This window comes from Accipiter gentilis, chromosome 19 (assembly GCF_929443795.1).
Source record: "Accipiter gentilis chromosome 19, bAccGen1.1, whole genome shotgun sequence".
Lineage (NCBI taxonomy): Eukaryota > Metazoa > Chordata > Aves > Accipitriformes > Accipitridae > Astur > Astur gentilis.
In genome coordinates, this window is record NC_064898.1 from 19,455,950 (window position 1) to 19,477,790 (window position 21,841).

A 21,841-nucleotide genomic window follows, 5' to 3' on the forward strand; every position below is an offset into this window, starting at 1 on the left:
TTGTCATGAAAAGAAACCATTCACCAAGCTTTCTTCCTCTTCCCACCTCCTTATTGAAGGCTTAGCAGTTCCTCCTGGTAGTTATAGGGAGAAGACTGGGGACAGTGTAGGAACTGCCTGCGGACTTCAGTGTGGGAATGTGGACAAGCATAAGAGGTGCCCAGCTTGGGATAGGACATCCCTGTGTCTATACGGACCACAGCAGGGCAGTCCATCACTGCCATCTCATCTTTAGTCCACAGAACTCTCATTTTGGTGCTCACCAGCAGCCGCACCCAGGTCACATCCTGGACACTGTTTGTCATCACTTTCAGAGCATCCCGAGGTAGCAGTGAGGACCAGCTGGGCACTTTCAGGAAGAATGAGACCCAGAATGACAGCAAGTTAAGAAAACAGCTCTTGAGAGGAAAGTTGGAAGGAACTGGGTTTATTTAGTCTAGACAAACCTGAAAGTCTATGCAAATGGTTGCTCTAAAACAAAGGCAGTAAAAAAGTGAAGAACTTAAATTGTAGCACAGATTTACATTCTATCTTAGGAAAAACAACTTTAAGAACTTATAAAGTTGTCTAGGTATCCAAAATGCCTTTCTCACTGGCAATATGTCAAATATTTACATTCTCCTCACTAAAGAATTATTCAGGAATCAAGAGATTATACTGCACAGGTTGTGTATCTTGGTGTTTTAACAGGTAACATTCAGTCAAATTTCTCTTCAGTTTATGGGACAGCCCATAAAATTTATATGTATGGATATAACTTCCTTCAGTTAGTCTGATTAGCTATGAGAGCTTGCAAGCATGAAGAAGGGGCATCACACATGGGAAACTATATTTTCTTGCAGATTGGACTGCAGTCAGGCTGCATTACTTTGCAGTTCTGAACTACAGATGCAAACAGCTGCAAAACTCTGTTTTCATGCAAATTAGATGTTGCTATAGACTACCAATCTCAAATTGCCATCACAACCTTTCTCAGCTTGGGGAAGTTTGGATACTCTGCAAGTAATTAGTACCAGTAATCCCCTTGTGCAAGGTGTCTGCCAAATTCACTGCATAGCTACTTCTTCTAGATATCATCTTGTAGAAAACAGTGTGTCATACTGCCTAAAAATAATCAGTTCATTTCTTTCCTTTGAATTACCCTTAAATTCATTTCTCTTTACAATATGCATGAAAAGGAAGACAAAGATGAGGAATTGCAATCTAAAAAAAGCCAGGCAGCAAGACAAGAATTCATTGCATACACAGTTATTATAAAATGAACTCATCTAAATGCTACAATTTGTGGCTGCTCACCAAAAGCAATTCCACCCCTCCGATATTGACCAAACGAGTTTACTTTTGCAAGACTGGTAATGTTTTGCAGAAGAGTGTGAGGACTCTTTAATATTTTTGAGCTTTTAAGATGTGGGGGAAAAAAATGAAAGAGCAGAGAAATACTATGAAAGGAAAATTAAAGACAGCCATTCAGTCAACAAACTCCTACACAGGTGAAGAAAAATTCTCAAATATATTCTCAAATGCTATCGGTCAGATTTTTGGCAGGAGAGCAATTACATGTGGGCAGAACGGTAGTTTCCATCATCGTTATGTGGCCTGCAAACAGATTTTTGCATAACAAAAAAAAGACCGGTCTACCGCCTAATGAATGCACTCATTAATTGTAATAGTTTTAGCTATAGATTGAAGGGGGAGGGACTTCAGAGAAAAAGAAGTCAGCTCAACTGATCCCAAGATACTGCTGCATTTTCAATTTAGAAAATAAGTGAAAGTGTTTACAAAAGGGAGGGCGGGGAGTCTATTTTTGTTGTATACATGCATCTCTCAGTATTTTGTCTAATCTTAGAAAGAGTGGTTTAGAAATGCATGCTAAATATTCCAGGCAGTTATCACAGGGATCCTAAAACTGCATTCCCCAGCTTACTGTTACTGACTCATGACATTTCACTCATCACAATTTGTCCAGAGCCAGTAACTAGAAAGTTAGTTTTGGTGTTTTGAGTTACTTAACGGACCAAACTAGCAGACGTGTCTCTAGCTTTCTATGCTGTATCCCACTGGCGTAAAAAGACAGAGCATCAGTTAGCTGTTGAGACAATATGTAACGTGGTGAGGAGCTGTTGCGGGAACATCTCTTCAAGTTGGTAGTCTGGATTGTCCACTTGATTTGCAGTTGGTTTAGCATTAGCCCTCTCCCTGCTCCCCTCTCCCACCCAGGATTGGCAGCAGCCGAGAAGAAGCCACTCCACCATACTAGGCAAGGAAACTCAGGTGGTATCAAAGGAGTGGTAACAAGTAATATCAAAAGAAGTCTTAGCTCTAAAACCATCAACTATGGCACCTTCGTGGAATTTGGCTGTGTCAGAGACAGTATGTACCTTTTTACTCTCAAAAGAAAAAAATGTAAACAAAAAATCCCTGAGTCATTTCAGGGAAGTAGGGCAAAAAAGCATTCAAATAATCTTTGAATAACACATATATAACATAGAATTTGCTTTGGGTAGATCAGCTGGCTCTGTATGGAATTCATTATGTCATGAAGAAATTTGTGTACACTTTGGAAAAGACCAATTTAAAAAATCCACATTTTCACTTTACCATTTATCATAATTTGTTATTTAAGCAACCCAAGTAAATTCTTAATACCATGCACCCTTTAAGGAGGATGATTTCACATTTCAACATACCAAGTGTATAGAAGGCAGAAAATGTACTCTAGATCTTTCCCCATAAATCTTGATATATCGGTAGTAAACACCCGATACCTTGATAGCACACTCATGATTAGCGCTTTTTTAAAGTGAGCAACTAACAAAAAATCTCCCCACTGGCCAAAAAAGTCATATTTGCAATTCACTGTTGCTTAACTTATTAGTACAATAAAACTATAAGAAGTTTATGTCGAAGTTTCATATAATACAGTGACTGAAAAGGGTTGCAGTAGTTTTGGTGGCTGCCAATTTGCAGTGTCAGCTGGTTGCTCTGCTCCTCTTTTACTTTCCAACATATGCACTTGCTAAATTTTGAAGCAGATTATAATTAATACTCTTCAAATCATGGGTTGTGTATCTTTCTCTATATACTCAGCTCTCAGAAAAATGAAGTTCCAATTCTGATTTGATGCAGCAGGATGCTGCATGGAAAGACAACAAAAATGTAACAGGCATTGACATTGTTCAGGAACACTTAAATCTGAACCTGTCCTAGAAGGATATTGTGGTACTGAATGGAAAAATAATCAATTATAGTATCTATTTAATCCCTTTATCAGCATAGGATTTTCTCCTTTGGAAATTTTTTAGTCCACTTGTCTTTCAAAAATTGCAGACTTTCCCTGCTTCCTTGGAAGGCAAGGAATATTTTCAAGGAAGATTTTCAGATTCTTTCCAAGAATCTGAAAACATTCCTTTAAGTCAATATTATGAAGAAAAATCTGAACCCTATAGCTGAGATTTTAAGAAATGTCATAAACAGTATAAAAGACTTGTAATGTTTAAAAATAAACCTGCATCCATTTAGTATGTAAGCATGTCAGCTTGTGCAATCCCTTTGCTGTTGTTCAGATCTGACATCTTATCATTGACTAATTGGCATTAGAGTTTCAGTTCCCACAACTGAGGTGATCTGGACTACAAAACTAACAGATCTTACATATAGGGCCAACAATACAGAATTGCTGCTATGGATATTCAAAACTGAGCGAGAGCTCTTAAACTGCCAAACCTGTGTTTTCATCAGACTATTGACCAAAGTGTCTAAATTAGGGAATATAGAATTTCTTTTGTGCTTTAAAACCACAAGGGATTATCTTAATTATACTGAAAGATAGTGTTATTTGGAATATATCTCAACCCCTTCTTTTCACTCCCCAAAAAGTAGGTAAAACAATATAATTTTCATTTAGAGTAATTTTGAGAAGACTGAGAATTTTAAAAGCAGTAGAAACAAGCATTTCCAGTTCAGAGAAAAAAATGCCTTTTCATTTAAAATATCTTGACTGGGTAAAATGTTAGCTAGCTCTAATTAGTAGAATTTCTCCCACTGTTTCTCTCACCCTGTGCATGGGGAAGTGTTTTTCCACAAGGTTCATTTCAGTGCTTCCTCTCTAGAACAGGAACCCTGATTCTGTTGGGCACAGGTGTGTGACCCACCGCACATTCCTGAGTATTCCAACTGCATCATTGGAATTAGTTGTGTGTACAGTCAAACACACAATTAATCCTAAATCAATTTCTTTTGTTTGTTGATGCTTCCCATAGCAACTGCAGAGACAGAAAAAATACAATAACAAGAAAAGAAGTAAGGGAAAACATCATGAGAAGCTGGGGAAACTGTGAGGGAGGGGCATTATTTTAACCTTCTTTGCAATGTTTCTCTAATCCACTGGGTTTAATACAATCATCATTCCCAGACATATGTTGAACTTCATCATAAGCTAATAGAAATACAGGACAAAATGGATGCCGAGCAGTCAGGTAGGTTCCTGAACTCCCTTCATCAAGGCAGGGTCGTTTATATCAGATGGATGTTTGTCTATCTTATTCTCTGACACCCCCTAAGAGTCTCCAAGCTATCCTAGTTCCTCATACTCTTTACTGTGAGAAATATTTTCCTGGTGTCTGAAATGAGTCTTCATCCTTCCGGTTTAAGTCATGAATGCTTACATCAACATGATAAACAAATTATGATTTTTTTTGCTGCAGTTTTTTATGTACCTGAAGACAGTTATCACATCTCTCCCCTAGTATTGTTCAGTTCTTTAAGCTATAAATCTTCAGATAATTCGATCGAGCCTGTTTTCTAGATCACCTTCTCACTTTTTTGGCTAACCTTTTAACTCTGTTGCTAACCACTAGCTTTTCCTTTTGTGAAGTTTGATACTAAAAGCTGTCCTGGATTTGTCTTTAGTACCTTTCTCCTTGTAGTGAACTGCAGGCCAACATTTTCTTTATTCTTCATCTCACAATAAAATGGTTAGAGAATTGCTCTCTCTTGCTTCTGATGTCCCTTGTTTGTTGCAGCTCGTTTTGTGCCTTGGCCTTTCTCTTTTTATCGCTATCTAATGTTTTTCTTTCATGTTCATCCTTGAAAATCTGAGCTTCCTTCTGCTTTTCATATATTTTCATCTCTGAGATGGGCACGCTACTGACTTACTGTATTTCCTATCCTTCCTTTGCATGGCATTTTTTAATTAAGTACTTTTAAATTCTACAATTCCTTAGACATTCCTTACAAGAGATCTAACCTTAAAATTTTCTAGGCTTGCTGAAGTCTGCTATTTTTCCTCTTTGCTCTTTTAAAAGTCACAAATGTTATTTTTCATGGTTGTTCTTACCCAATTTGCCTTTTGTCTTAACCTTCTCAAGCAGTCCCCACCTACTGATTAAACACCTACAGAAGAACCTCCTCTCTCTTGTCACTAGGTACAGCCTGTATCCGAGTAGTGTCACCTAGGCTTTCCAAGAACTTGATAGACAAACTACTGCATTCTTCTCCTACCCCCCATTATCAATAAGTCCTGTGCTTTGGAGAATGCTCTGGTAGTGGCTCACAAAAAGCTCTCTCCACATCATCTTCCAGATGTGATGGCATTAATCAGACACTTGTCACAGAAAGGACCATATACTTGTCACCTGTAAGCATGACCAGTAATCAATAGCCCTAATTCCTTCCGCATTCTGCATCTCTGAACATGTGAATGAAATCTTGATGCAACACTTCCTACTCCATTTGCCTGCTTTTCCTGAACCCATTAAATATTTTTTCTATTATCTATTTATTTATCTGTGTCTAACGATCTCTTCTGAGCAACTGTCTTATGAACCTTACCATGAAATTAAGGTTTCCACATTCTCTTATCTACTTTAAGCTGGCAGAAGTTCTCTTCCTTTGTCCTGTTTACAGTGATCTGCAACTCTAATCATTTGCTAGTCCCATAGAAGGTGTCAGTAAGTTCTGCAAATCCCTGTTATCCCTGATAAGCAGATTGACATTAGTAGCGTACTCCATGCTGTTGATCGTCCTGCTACTTACCAAGTAGATCTGGAGCGCTTTTGGAGCAAGGTCCACCTTGTCTTTTTTAAGACATTTTGGGGAGTTAAATGTTTAGGTCATTGTTGACAGGGATTGACTAACTTCACCTTTTTGTAAATGTTTTTCAGGAGGGCTAGCAATTTCTTGACTGCACTGTATGAGCCCAAAGCAGCCATCACCATCATGCATATTGAATGGTCTTTATAGTCGTTAAGTGTCTTTCTGATGACCTCTTCAAAATGCTTCAAGCACGCGCTTGCTCCTGTGCTGCTCTTCACCTGAATGTTCTCCTCCCTCCATGGTGATTCTTTCCAGAAGAAACAAAAAGACTTCATTCAAACAGGTGGAGATTTCTTTGCAAGAGATGCAGTCCTACACTTCATCTTTCTTGGGTAGCAATGCTTTATTGTCAAAGGTTGCTTTTCCTTCCTCCCACAATCTCTGTGCATGATAAGCAAAGTGGATTGAAGTCAGCACAACAGTGCCACCCATCTGGGGAAGCTCTTACTGGCGCTGGCTATTTCACATGGAAGATGGGAACGATGGGAAAGGTCAAAACAGAAAATCCAGGAAGCCACGTTCAAGTTTCTCACATTTTACCATAGCAAACATAATCCTAAAAAGTCTGCACCTCTATCTTCTATGTACATACAGTATAACAATACGTACTCTTCTACAGTGACAGTCCTGCTTGTTCAGGTATGCTCAGCTAGAGTCTGAAGGCTTTTTCCCTACCATTAGCATCCAGGGTTGTAGGGAGGGAAGTGAGGAGAGTGCTCATGACCTGTGATCACAGCTGTGCAACCCAGTCATTTAATCAGGGTCTCATTTGTCTCTATTTTTTTGTTCAGATCTTTAAAAGTGATTGTATGTACAGTAATGATCTAAAACACTGAATTATTTTATTGTGTTTATACTTATTCATTGTTATAGTTATTCATTAATAAATTTTGTAAATATTGGTGTCTCTGTGACATCTTTTATTGCAGCCTTTCTGTGACATAAAGCTATGTTGTGATTTACTGTGAGTAAACTAAACAGACCTCTAACAAAGGAGCAGAACTCTTCCCCTCTGTTTGCTGAAGGATATTTTTTCACTAAAATCTCCATCACCCTGTCATATCCTTCAAAAAATGGTAGCTGGGACAACATACACATGCAAATAGGATCTGATAATGGATAAAGAACATCATGATAATGGCCCTCCCATTTCAAGTTCATCTCTTGCTAGTACTGCAAGAGTAAAAGCCACTTTTCCTTTTTTCCTTCCTTCTCTGATTCTGTATTTTCTTTGGTGCACAAGAACTTTCTTAAATGTTGGGGTTTTTTTTCTTTGTTAGAAACATCATTAACAATTATATATTTTGTTTGATACAGTATAGTTATTATCCTGTATCACACACCAGCCTTTAAGGAAAATACACCAGACATTAGTCTGACGGCCAAGAATATAAACACAAGAGAACTGGATGAGGGGAAAACACGTCATGATCCTGAAATACGATTCCCTGCTGTGTTGAATGTGAGTGTAATATTGAAGGCAGTCAGATGAATGATATATATGAATTATTACATACATCTGACAGGTATGTCAGCTAGGGGCTTTTACTTTTGGTGCTGCAGCTGTGCAACTTCTGCTTTCTTTCACAGCAAGGTTTCTTCATGTGCAACTTGATCTTTAAGTCTTGGTGGGATCACTTTAAGGACATTTGTCCATTGGTTAAAAACCAACACCATCTATTTCTAATAATCAGAATCACGTAATCACCTAATCAGAATAAAATTGGAAAGCACAATGTGCATGCAAGTGAAAAAAAAATGAACTAGTGTAGTGATCTGTTAAGGATATCCATGTCCCATTTAATCTCTTTGGACTCTTTCATAGTCATTATTGGAATACTGTTCACCTGAACTTATTTTACTACCTGTGAGGAAGCTTTTCTTAACCACTTGTTCACCTAAATATCCTCTACGCCCCACTGCTAACGTAAAGAACTGTTTCTCTCACCAGCATGCAGTCCTGCACTGTGTTAGTGGTAACCTATGCACTTCGCACCTATGCGCCATACTCTGTGGGTGAGAGTGGAGATTATACTGGACTTCATTTGAAGCTCCTTGTCATAGCCAATTTCTGGTGCCAGAGCATCTTTCTTCAGTTGAACCAGTAGATTTTAGCAATGGATAATATGATTTTGAACCTTTCATAATGCAACCGCCAAGGGAGTACAATGATATCGCCAGCTACTGCAATGAAGCTAAGCCATTAGGAGAAGAAAGAAGGTCTAAAGAGGGAGAGGGACGACTATGAAAGTAAGCAGGTATCTCCCTCTCTGTCCCTTTCTCCCTCATCTTCACACCCTTTACAGGGTTCAGAGGATGTCACAAGTCTAATATACCAAATACATCTATATCATCCTGTCATCGACATTCCATAAGTGTTGTTACTCTACTGTGGGTGCAGAATTTAAATGTCACACACTACCAGTGGGTTTTTTTATATTCATGGAAGCCTGTTTTCCTACTCCACTTTCTCTGGCCTTGGGGGCTCTGGGAGGCCTGACATAAGAAGGATACAGACATGTATGAGCGAGTCCAGAGGAGGGTCACAAAGATGATCAGAGGGCTGAAGCACCGTTCCTATGAGGACAGGCTGAGAGAGTTGGGGTTGTTCAGCCTGGAGAAGAGAAGGCTCTGGGGAGACCTTACAGCAGCCTGCCAGTACCTAAAGAGGGTCTACAAGAAAGCCAGACTTTTTACAAGGGCATGTAGTGATAGCACAAGGGGTAATGGCTTTAAACTGAAAGAGGGTAGATTTAGATTAGATGTAAAGAAGAAATTCTTTACTGTGAGAGTGGTGAGACACTGGCACAGGTTGCCCAGGGAAGTTGTGGCTGCCCCATCCCTGGCAGTGTTCAGGGCCAGGTTGGATGGGGCTTGGAGCAACCTGGTCTGGTGGAAGGTGTCCCTGCCCATGGCAGGGGGGTTGGAACTAGATGATCTTTAAGGTCGCTTCCAACTCAACCCACTCTATGACTATATGATATTAATTTAGCATTTTCTTTACCACCTTGTCTGTCTGAGGCTTCGTTATCTCTACACTGTTGTCTCTACAATGCACAGTTTGAGTACAACTTTTATATAATGCTCTTAAAAGCCTTTTGCCCAAGAAGCTAAGTTGAAATACTTATTTGAATGAAAAACAGTTCTGTTGAATTAAGAAGTCCTGTGGAAAAGTTGAGAAGAAGAGTTATGTAATATGAAGTTGTTATTTTTATCTTTTTTAATAACTTAAAGTTATAAAATGGTATCTCTGTAGCAAATCTTCTTAGAAAGGATAACTATTCATAAAGTAATACTATAAATTTTATAGCACTCTGCTGGATTAGATCTACAAAACTGTTCCTCTGAAAAATGATAAAGAAATTAATTACAAGAAAACAGGTTTTTTCTAAGTTGTTTATGAGACAACTCCTAAAGCTGGGATACTGACAGCACAGCTCTAATTCTCTTAAATTCTATTCAGTGAAAAAAAAAAAAAAAGCACTACAGAAAACCTGTCACTTCCTGCATTCATAAAACCTGTCAGATTTTATGAGGATGGATAAAATTGTTTAAAAACTTGCCAAAGATTAAGATGAATGTTTCAAAGAAAAGGTTAAATAGCTCGTAAATTTAAAATCTTTTCTGCGGCTTTTTTTACAAAACAACCCATAAATGGTTCTAACTCTTTGTCCAGTAAATAGTCCTGGTGGAAGGTGGGGAGTGTTTGCCTGTACTGAGCCTCCTGAGTGTGACTGGGAACATTAACACCTGTGTTCATCCCTAATTGGATCTAAGCTTAAAGGTAAATTTTCCAAGTGCTGTATTCAAGCTGAACATCAGTGCTCATCTTTCTCCTTTCATGAATGTGTATTTTACTCTTTTGTGATGAGTAAATTAGTGCATTTGAAATCTGAAGCATGTTTAATAGTCCCTTCATTTTCATTCCGGACAGTGGATATTATTTTTGCCCCTGGTGAAGCTGCTATTTATTGACATTGCAGCTGTGCTAATAAGATGTAGTCAAGAGTCCAGGCTTTGATGAAACCAGTGTCTTGTGCAGAAGGAGTCACTGTCTGAGGTCTTGACTTCTGCACTGTGTGAGGACAGCTGAGTCCCCATGTAGAGAACAGGGAACGTGCTGGGGACCAAGTGACTGCAGCAGGCTTCCTGCGTGCTTTGCAATACAGGAGCAAAGTTTAAGCCAGGCAGCGAATGATCAAAATAGAACAACAGAACCATACAGATAAAGGTCACCTAAATCAGTTACGCTATGACTAACTTAAAATAGGGATAGCTTTAAACAACTCATCAAGTTTTAAAATAAGACAAATTAAACTTATTTTTTATCCGTCAGTTATTCGATGTTTAGGATTTAAAGGTTCTCTCTGTAGTCATTAACATCAGTGCCTTTTTAGAGGGGAAAAAAACCAGTCTGAGATTCTTCTATAATTCTCTAACTGTAAGACCTGGGGCTTTTGAAAAACTGAAATATCATGTTCATGATAAAACAGTAGAAATCTGCAATGCTCTAATGAGATATTTGCATTCTTAGTGAGTTGAGTGAAACTTTGTAAATGCCAGTACTTCCAAGAAAATCCATTGTGAAACCAGGGAGAGGAGAATTACCCTGAGAAGTTTGTGACATCTTGTTTGATTTGGGTTTTCAGTCACTTCTGGCTATTTGTGGTCAGAGTATTGCAAGCAGAAAGGTTAACAGAAGGGTATTACAATTCTGTGTGCAGTACAGTGTCACACACCATAATACTCCAGCCACAAGCAACCAAGAAACAGGAGCAACACATGGATCTGCATGATGCTCTGGCCAGCTTCATTAGTCATGTCTGCAGAGAGGATTTATTGCTTCAGATGCAATGCCGTACTGTCTCAGCATCTGAGCTCTGAGCTGGTATTTCTGCTTGAGCAGTGTCAGCCCATTCAAAATTTGCTTCTGGCTCTTGGCGCCAGGCTCCATTGTGCAGTACGTGCATGTCTGCAACATCGCACTGTAAGAGGTCCTGTCCTCAAGGTCACCTCCTTTCAGGTAAGAGTAGTATCAACCCAGTGTCAGTAAAACATGGAATCCAAGATTTCTCCCCAGAGCTCAGTGAGGCTTAGCATGATGCAGAGATGTGCTTACACACAGCAGATTTCAGGATCTGTGATTTTTAATGTTGTTTCAATTACTTGAAGTGGAGGATGAAGAATATATCATCTGAGTAGAAGGTGCCAATGACAAGCAAACATAAGGGAAAGGAGAACACTGAATTCTTCTGCTAGAGGTATTACAGGCCATTTACTAAACTCCACTCAGAATCACAGGTGTGGGTGTGTGTTCTTAGGCTCCAAATTTTATTTTTAAGAAAGTTCTTATTCTTTCGCATGCTTAATGTTGTCTCTCTTTCACTTGTCCTTGCAGTGATGGCTGGGCAGACAGGTACGACGTGACGGACGGGTATCAACGTGAAGCTGTTGGTGGAATAACGATCAAGCTCCAGTCTCCTGACGTGAAATGGTTTGATGATTACTACCTACAACTTCGGCCAGAAACCAATCACCGAAATCCATGGTTTCAGGAATTTTGGCAGCACAGGTTCCAATGCCGGTTGGAAGGGTTTCCTCAAGAGAACCCTAAATACAACAAGACTTGCACAAGTAAGTGAATTTATTACTTCTGCTATATAAAGAAGTGTGACTGAAGGTCTGGTGTAAGCAGCTTATGTTGGACTGAGGCAGCCTGGTCTGGTGGAATAGTGAGTGGGGCTGGAAGGAAAGAGGCTGGAATTGCAATCCTTGCTCTTTCCAAAATGATGACAACCACAATTTTAAAAGTATTCAGATCTCTAAAGAAACAAATAGGTAGTGCCTCAGTACCTGACTCCTCTCTATATTTGAAAAACTTGATGCTACTCTACCTCTATAGGCATCTAAACACTTTCAAAAATGTTGTAATCTGAAATTCAATGCTTCTGTTCTGGAACAGGGTTAATCATATTGCTTCAGCTCACAGGAGCAATGACAGAGTTAATATACTAAAAGTTATCAAGTCCACATGGTAATGATGATTATTTTTTTGTACTTCAGATAGAAGACTAGCTGGTTTGGAAGATTTCATTAGGTTTTCTTTCAGCCATGAACCATTTCAGGAAATGCCATTTTGAGCTGATCTTTTTCATTAAATTGTACTTATTTTAGCAAAAACTGCCACAACATTTTGTCATTTTTGCAAGAGTGGTGAAGACTTTTTTTCCCAGAAATATGTGGTGTGGGTTTTTTTGGTTTTTTTTTTTTTAATTACTTCTGTTAATTACTCTTTGTTTTATGAGATGCCAAGCAGTACTAAGACAATGGGCACCCTGCCGGTGCTAGGGCAAAAGGTGGTGCCTGGTGCCATGCTGGGCATTAGCCCAACCACAGCTCTAAGCTCTAAGGGACCTTCCCTCATAAAAATGCTAATATATTCTGCATACCCGTGAGACCAAGAAATGGCTTTAAGAATCAAAGTCTTGGATTTACACAACACACAACCCCATCTAAGTCCCACTTAATGTTCATAAGTCTTTCTTTTGATTTGGACAACGTCACAGGGGGAGTTTGAGGCTGAGATCAAAATTGAATCTAGGAACCCCAAAATCTCAGTGTGCACCTTCAACATTCCACTGACTTTTCTCCACTATTTTTCTTCTGCTACCTGTCCAACACAGCCTGACACAGGTTTTGTTTGTGGTATTGACAGGTACTGCATATTAAGCAGTAATCTTCATTGATTTTCCCACGATAATGTAGATCTCTTTCCTGAGATGTCAGTACAGTGGGCATGGCTGGATACAGGTTAATAAAGACCTGGTTTCTATCACTGTGCTGTGTTAGTAATGACATTTCAACTTGACTTTTCTGGGTTTCTTTTTTTACTTACTTTTTACCGATGTTCGGAGAATCTAATTTCTGTTTTATATGAAAGATTGGGAACTGTGAAATGTAGGTACCTACAGAATCTTTTATAGTTCCTAAAATACAATTCACCACCATAATAAAATTGTCTCAGGGGTGCAGGGAGATGTTATTTTAGACATGAAGTAACCCAGTCGTGGATATGACACAACTTAATCACAAAGCTTGAATAGCTCGGTTTGAACAGCACTGATCGCTGAAAGGTTTCCCACAAAGAGATCCTGAATGAGCCACAGTTCAAATAGGTTCCTAAAACCTAGGAATGTCAAACACACAAAGAAATGTGCAAGAATTGCAATCTGCTGATTTGCAAATCATGAACAGAGAAAAGGACTAATTTCCCAAATAGATTGTTCTAATTACTTTTTCTTCAGCTTTATTGTCGTATTCAGTGCTGGGCCACGATGGCTATAGTGAAAGAATGAAAACCAGATTATAATAGCTTTAATTCTTTCTTGTTGCTGCAGGGCAGAAAATGTTAATTCAGTTGTGGAGTTCCCCAGATTAACAACACTATGCGCAGCGATCAATTAAATCTGCCCATTTAATCAGGGTTTTCACACAGGAAGTTATTAGTCATCCTGTTACTCAGTTTTATGGTTTTGATTTTGATCTAGACCATCTGTCAAAATTCACATAAAGGAAATTCAACAGTTGGCCAGAAAGATGACTTGTAGATTTACTTAATGACAATTTTTTGTGTCATAAGTGCTAAGACACCTATGCTGGTTTTTTTTTTCTCATAATAGCCCCAAAACTAGGCAAGGGTGTATGATAAAGTGAAGAAATATTAAAGTTAGACAACTTTGTGGATTTACCAGCAGGAAAGACACAAATGTGTTCTCTGAGAATTGCAGGAGTAAGAGATTTTGACGTTGGGAGTTTAACCTCAAAATTAACATGAATTTTTGAGACTGCCATGGTAGTTTTTGTTTCTACCTCATCTCCTATCTTCCATATGACACTGAAAATCCTGTCTTTGTATGGATTTCTACATTCATATTTGGTTTCTTAATTTCAAGCACTCAAAGTTTTGAGTCTTAAATTGCCTCAGTTCAGACTTCACAATTGTAAAGATGACATTTGCCCTTGATGGTCACAAGCATTTTATAGACTGCCCTGACAGTTTCTGCACAATGATTAATATATTAGTGCTGCTTCAGATTTATCCAGATAAGAAAACAGGCCTGTGCCCTTTAGTTTATCAAACCGAATACATTCTCTTCTCCAGCAGCTGCATAAAAGAAAAAAAAAAAAAAAAAAAAAAGATGCTAGAGGTGTTTCTTAGGATTCCAATTTAAGAGATTGAGTTTATCAAGAAATGCTGGAGAGAAATAAAAATTTATCTTTGCATCGAAAGGCAAGCCATTTTTTACTTCTTGGGATAATGATAAAGAGTTAAACATAAAGCTGATTGTTGTTGGTAGATGAGGTCATTATTAAATGAAGTTGTCTACGTAGAAAGCAATAACCATTACTTTAATGGGGAAAAATTAATTATTCTCCACAATCTGGTTGTACTAGCATGACAAAAAATCCCAATGGTTAACAGTATAAACAACTTATTTAAACAGCAAGAAAATAAGCACAAGGAGATATGGCTGAAACCTGAATACATAATTGACTTCACCTATGCCCCCAGGTATGAATTTAATTGTTTAAACCTTTGTATTTACTTTGCTGATCCCTGCCTAGTAAAATGGTAGGCTACATTTACCTCCATGACAGAAAATACATGAAGTCATAAGCCAATGAAGCCAGCTCTAGTGACTTGTGAGGGGGTTTCAGTTTTTTAATATAAGCTATCCATAGACAGTGCCAAACAAATATTAGTATGAAATGAAGACAGGATTTAGTAAGATACACATAATAAAACTGTGAAATCAGCCAAATAAAGAGATTCCAAAAAACAATCTAAAATTGTTTTTTCTCCATTCATTTCTATCAAGCACTAAAAGGTTTCCATCCCTTCACATACACTTAGTTCACACAGAGATGAAAATTTTAGCATCAAGCCCACTTTTCATTTGCAGATTTGAACATACTTAATCCAAATGGGTGTCACTGCTGTTGCTAAGTACATTGATTTTCTGCCCAGCTGGAGCACTACAGAAAGTGAGAAGTTTGCAGACTTATCTGACTTGATTTTCAGTGTAATCAGTTCCATGCCACAGGAGAGCTGCTACAAGCCAACTCCGAACACCAAGAGTCGGAGCAAAGAATTTAAAATGCATCTTTATAAGGAGACACGTAATGGCTTCCGAACACTAGGGATTTTATGAGAATTGGATTTGGCTTCCCCTCTGGCACTAGTCAGATATTTTTTTATTATCTAAGGCCACAATCCAGTAAAGTTCGTAAATAGGTGTGCAAGTTGATCCAGATGAGTAACTCCACTTAACGACCATCTTCAGGTCATAAAAGGCTAATCCAATCCTTTGGTATTGATTGCCTGTGGACCTCTGAAGACTAGGTATGTATGTGCTTGCTTTCTTACAGACAAGTGTCCCCACCAGAACGCAAATTCCTAGTACTTCTTCCTTCTAGTGAGGGTGTTTTACAAATGCATCTCAACATAGAGCAGAAACAAAACCCAATGCAAGCAAAGTATATTGTGAAACTCTGGCTCAGCTGACATTAGGGGAAAAAGTCAAGTCTTCAAAGTCACCAGGAGCAGAAGCATATTTATTACATTTACCAGTCTGTTAAATGAATCCTTTTGCCTCTGCTGCTAGGTGATCTTATTTTTCCCATGCTGTCTAAAAGCCAGAGGCATGGATGGAACAGCATTTTTTAGGGCGTTGGTTAAACACAGAGCAAAACCAGAATACACATCCCAAGTCTCTGTGATGTAAGTGTAAGACAAAAAAAGAGCAAATTAATAGAGGCCAATGCTGATGAAGCAGCGCAACATCTTAGTTTGGCTGGAAGAGGTTACAGACTACAGAAAAACCTGGTAGTTTCATGTAAAGGAACAATAGAAACAAGAATCTGAAGGAAAGTAATGGGGCACTTGTGCAGGTATTTACAGCAGGGTCCTGACATTAAATACGTGGTTCAAAGCAGCGAGGTAGAAAACACAAAGGGAAATGATGGAGGCTGGGTAATCACAGACAAAGATCAACCACAAACACGACATAGAGGGCACTGAAGGTGAGGAAAGCAACTTATGTCTGACGTGCTTAGGAGCAAGGAGCCGGTGGCAGGGTTTATAGGGGAGAAGAACATACTCAAAGTGATGAACAGGGAAAAGGAGATTTGCAGCAGTGTTCTGAATGGGTCTTAGCAGGATGCAGAAGTCCAAATATTCCATTCATGGTTTAACCATGTGGCTTCTCTGAGATAAAAACGCCTTTTCCAAGGGTGCAAAAGTTGCCATAGAAGAAGGATGACCAGTATATCTCCAAGCAATTAAGAACAGGATTAAGAGTTTATTTGCAGAAAAGGAGATTAGGGAGATTTGGGATAAATATGAGAAAAGTTTTGCAGCTCAAGGTACAGAAGGGCACATAAAATGTAAATGCAAACATTATCTACCTGTTTGCTGAATCTCATCGAGCTCCAGCTACTTTTAATGAGGTCAAAAGGACCCACAGGAAGTCCCACAGTTTCAGCTGAACAGAAATTTTGTTTAGCAAATGGCCCTTTTGGGTTTCCAGGTAGAACTAAGGATAAAATATGACTATCTAGTCTTTGCACTGCAACATGCTAATACTCTGTTGGTTAAATTTAAGCTCAAATGCCGAAATTGGTTTAATCAGAACCAAGCCAATAAAAAAATAAGTGCTGTCAGAACAGAAGGGTATTTTCCATATTTTAAGGAATATGTCACATTTAAACCTCATATTCCCCAAACTTAGCATTCCTACACTTTTATTTTTAGATCGCAAATGAAAACAAAACAAAACAAAGCAAACCAATTTAAAATTCATTTCTATTTTTCAAACAGTGAATTAAAGGGCATTTTAATTCTCCTGAATACATCCTGTCTGTCACTGAGTTTGATACTTGATATATTATGTGTCATGCTTGGGCACTGCCAAGCTGAAGGATGGTCCAGCCCTCATTTTTATGGCTCACATTCAGAACTGGAGCTTAAACACAGTTTATCACTACTTTTACAGTGATTCTGGGTCAGGTCCAGAAATTTCCAAAGGCGGATCAGCTGTAAGGCATAGATCCAGATCTGAATTTTCTAAAAGCCTGATATAATATGAGCCAGGAGCCTACACAGACATGTCACTATTTTTGTGACTCACTTAGAGAAAGAAGCAGTGTGGCACTAAGAACTGCTATATGCTCTGTTATACCTATTTGAAAGACTTTATAATACACATTGATCCTGATTTTAACACACCTGTAACTCAAACCCTTGAATAACTTCAGTCTTCTCAGTGCTGTTACAGAATTCATCAAACTCATCCAAAATCTGACTACAAAGCTACATCTATTTTTCCTTCCCTTTATGCTCCAAGCCTTCCTCCTTCCATATATACTTGATGATATACTATGCTACTGTGGTTTTATTCTTTGTATTATAATTCCTTTTCTCACTGCCTTTCTGAACCTTGAACTTTGAAACTGCCTTCTTATCTGGGAGAAATTAGTGCCATTGTACAGGTAGACCATGTCTCTCCAGCCTTAAGAATAAAAGTAAATTATAATTAAATGTATTCAGATTGTATACATTTATTATTAGATGTACGAATTGGAGTAGCTCCTGTCATTCTTTTCTCTCAGCAGTTCAACTTCCTATATAGATTCAAATACTTCATATAATCATGTTTGTAAGTACAGAAAGTTTTATGCCAGCATTTAATGTGCTTTTGTATCTGTAGCAGTTGTGTTTCATTGTCATTTATGACCAAAGAAATTGAATTCTGCAGAAAGTGAAAGGATAGTAATATTAAGAAAACGGTGTGAAGAAATAGATATGTATTTACTCACCTTCTCCTAGGACTTACTGTCACTGTTACTGTTTTTGCTGATATTACTGAACTTGACAACAGAAGCCAGAATTCCACCTGTTTGTAGGTACCCAAGGATGCAGGTCGTCCTCTAGTCAGACTTCTGAGAGTTCTGAACATGCCTTGTTCATCTAGGCTTAAATAGACATAAACCACCAAAGTCAATTAAGTACTTGGAAAAAATCCTTTGAAAGTCCTCTTGGCATTTTAGGACACTGAATTTGGCTCCTCAGTCATTCTCAAATTTAACGTTTTAGTGTTAATCATCACATAAAGTGTAACAGTGCTCATATGGGCTTTCAGTGGCAAACAGTGAAAGTTAGAATTGGTCAAAACATTTGGCAAGTGGATTGTACTGGAAGATATTTGCTTGTCAAATTTGAAAAATATTCCATAGCAGCATGTTGATTCAATGACACACACTTTGAAAGAAAAACATTGAAATGAGTAATTTTTTGTTTTCTCATTTTAATAACACTGAAGTGTTTTGTTTCAAGTTTATAATTTACTTTTACATTGTTTCAGTGTTATGCTATGTTTTTTGCCTCAGCATCAAATTGACATTTTCCAGTGTTGCCAAAGCTCTTTTTTTTTGCCACAGAATTTCCTTTTCAGAAAAGAGAAAACCCAATCTTGAGGTTTTGTATTCATTTTGAATGGAAAAGGACATTTCAACTATATGAAATTTCTCACAGAACAGAAAATATCTCTGTTCTTCAGTCCAAGAGCCTGTAAGAAATAAAATTAGGAAAATAAAGAAATAAACTATTACGTTTGATTTTTAGCAGAAGAATACACCTGGACCCTTACAAATAACAGAGAACTCAAAGTTACTTTTTCTTTCACATTGCTTTAACAGAAAGCTCTGATGACAGATTTTTGGAAAAGGTTCCAAAAGAAGTCTTTTTCTGTATCTTTAAAGAATGATAACTTAACTAGGTATGAACACTATGCTTTACCTTGGTTCATACGTACAACCTTTCCTCTATTTTATAAGACTCCACTCATTTCTTCACTGAAGAGACATGCATGTGTCTGGGGTGACTGACCTGGTGGCATGCCATCCAGCACACGCAGATCTCGGGAAGGTTACTGATGTGTTCCCAGGAGCACAACTGTGACAGCATGGATCTGTGACAGACCTAAGAAGTCACACACCATATTCTACAGCAGCCAGGCACTACTATGTCTTTGTTGCAAAGAAAGATGAGCCTGTTGTCCTAATTTATTTTTTTTTAGATATTTGCTAAAGCAAAGGGGAAAAAAGGGAAAAAACCCACGTTTGCTGGTGGGCTTGAACTTCAAGTAACGCTAGCAGAAAGTGAATATGGGATATATTTACTAGCAAAACTAGAACCCATTTCTGTCAGCCTCTTTTCTCCCAAAACAAAAATTAGCACGAAGAATTGATGAAGTTTTTAATGACATATGTCTGGAAACTATATAGAAACTAATTTGTGAATTAGTTATAGGGAAACCTTATGAGATAGTTGGAGACTGTAGGTTATATTTCTGGTTTCTTCTGTGATGTCCCCTAGTGCTTTGTCATAAACAACCTTTTGATCACCGAGAAATTTTAAAATTAAAAAAAAATGAAACACTTCCAATCTCCCTTTATTTCAGTGTTAAACTCATTGCATAGCAAACTAACGTCTCTGCACTTTGAAAAACTAATCTGCCATATTCTGTCTCGTATTTTGTCCTCTTGTTTCTCCTCAAAGAATGAAATAAGAGGGGGGATGCCTGGAATGTAAAGTATTTTCACTCTTCCTTTTACCCTTTGTCCATTCTTTAAAATTCAAAGTATTCTTAGCTTTGGAAAAGTTAGAAAGCAGAAAAAGCATATTGAACCATGGTAATTTTCCACTCTTTAACATCCCTGCTTGATGAGGCTTTGTAATGTCACCAGCTGGCAAACAGAAAAAAAAATTGTATTTCATATTCCTTGAGGGTAAAAAGGTTGGGGGGGTGGGGTGGGGGGGAGAGGAATGACAGGTTTTACATCAAAAATCCATAAACTGATGTATTTTATTAAAGAATGTTTTCTGTTTCTTTGCATACTAAGTCCTGGAAACAACAGTGAAATTTCAGAACTTCCTGCAAGATTTGGTTTCGGTTTTCTGTATTGGGGGGGGGGGGGGGGGGGGGGTAGGGCCCTGGGAGGGTTACTGAATTATCCCGACCCGCAGCTCCCCGGCCGCCCGCCCGGCGCCGTGCCCGCGAGGTGGAGCCACAGCCCGGCGCAGCGCGGGCAGCCCGGGCCCACAGGGAACCGGCCAGCGGCAGCAGCCGGGGGCTGCGGGAGAAATGCGGGAGCACGGGAACTGCTCAGCACAGCCCGTGCCGAGAACCGCCTCACGTTGTCCACCGGGACTACGAGCGCCCTTAAGTGCTTTCCTGGGTCCGTGCCCATAAGTACACTAATTGTTTTTAAATAGATCCAAGAAATGAGCAGTTGCCAGTTGGAATCCTTGCTTGGTGAAAGAACTTGTTTCTTTTCCATCATCTACGTACCTGTGATTTGGAGAAGTGACAGCTGAAGAGAACAAATTTGGACGAGGAGTTTAGGGCTGGGCAGTCTTCTGCACGGTTAATTACGGGTTCAAGGCTGGTTTCAAAGCCATCTCTGCCCAACTCCCCATATAAACTCCCAGGTTCATGCTAACAGGCTGTCTCAGCTCAGACTGCATAGCTGTGGGGTGCACATATCTGAGCTTGCCTTCACGTGGCCCCAAAACTTGCTTCCTGAGGTGTTGCTGAGCAGCTCTCTGTGATCGCCCTTCACAGCCCACCTTTATCCTCTGCTGTGGTACTGCTGGAGTGTCCTAAACGGGGTCACTCCCAGCAGTGCGGCCAGAAAAGGTACAGGTTACGGTGCTCTGAGTTTATACCATTCTCAGACTGTTCTTCACCTTTGGTATACTCACAATACAGATAAATCCAGACATGGAGAATATATATTTAAGCAGGAAAAAGCATGGGTATTAATCACCTACTCCAGTGGCAGCAAATTCCTAAGCTGTTATTGAATGCATTTAACCATAATGCAAAGGCTCGCCTGAATCCTCTGCATATAGATTCCTAAATGATCTGTAGAATAAATATTTACATACTTATATTTCCCATGAAATCCAGGATAATTTTACTTTCATTTCAGAGATAGCACAATAACACCTAAAAAATCCAGCCAGTAACAAGCCCATTTCACTAAGCAGAGGGAAAAAAAGGAAGATAATGAGAAGCAGTCCTCTTGCTGAGGAGTATTTAGACTAGAGAAAGATGGAAGATTAAAAGTAGTAGAAAGGAAATATTATTAGATCGGAAACTGAAGGATGGATGTGTTACCTGATTTGCCATAGAAGGGACAGGATTTGTCTATGTAATATTTTGTAGACAGAAATGGCTCTGTGACTTCAAATCTGGAACTGCCTCATGATCTCACACCTTGGAAAACAATAGGATAAGCCCTTATTTACTTACCAAAATTACCTGGACAAGAAAGATAAGGGAATAAACAGAAGAGAATTGAGGGATCTGCACACATGCTCTAACCACTGAGACTCCCTCATTTCTCAGAGAATTCCACAATGTTTGATCATTTATGATTGCAAGTACTGTCCCACTTTCCTCATTAGGAATGATTTGATTCACCCTGCATTATTCCATTGCCTTGTACATCTTAATTGCAGGAGGCAGAATTTTTATTTCTGCAGTAATTATCATGATAGAGTGTTAATACTTATTGGTTCTGAGGTACTGCAGTACAGATTACATTCTATAAACATTTGGACATAATCAGCAAACTCAGCACAGATTTATAAATAGGTTGATACTATTCCAAACAATGTTCA

The 21,841-nt window shown here is 38.7% G+C and overlaps 2 protein-coding genes across 5 annotated transcripts in view; one reads left to right on the forward strand and one right to left on the reverse strand.

The window, feature by feature from the left end:
- GRM5 (glutamate metabotropic receptor 5) overlaps positions 1-21,841 on the forward strand; it is a 273,845-nt gene that overhangs the window by 201,257 nt on the left and 50,747 nt on the right. For all 4 annotated transcript variants that reach the window (XM_049823415.1, XM_049823414.1, XM_049823418.1 and 1 more), the window contains one exon: positions 11,492-11,727. In XM_049823415.1, the coding sequence (XP_049679372.1) occupies positions 11,492-11,727 (236 nt within the window). The remainder of the gene's footprint in view (positions 1-11,491; positions 11,728-21,841) is intronic.
- Positions 1-21,841, reverse strand: part of PRSS23 (serine protease 23) — an 898,595-nt gene that overhangs the window by 137,421 nt on the left and 739,333 nt on the right. The gene's annotated exons all lie outside the window — the stretch shown is intronic.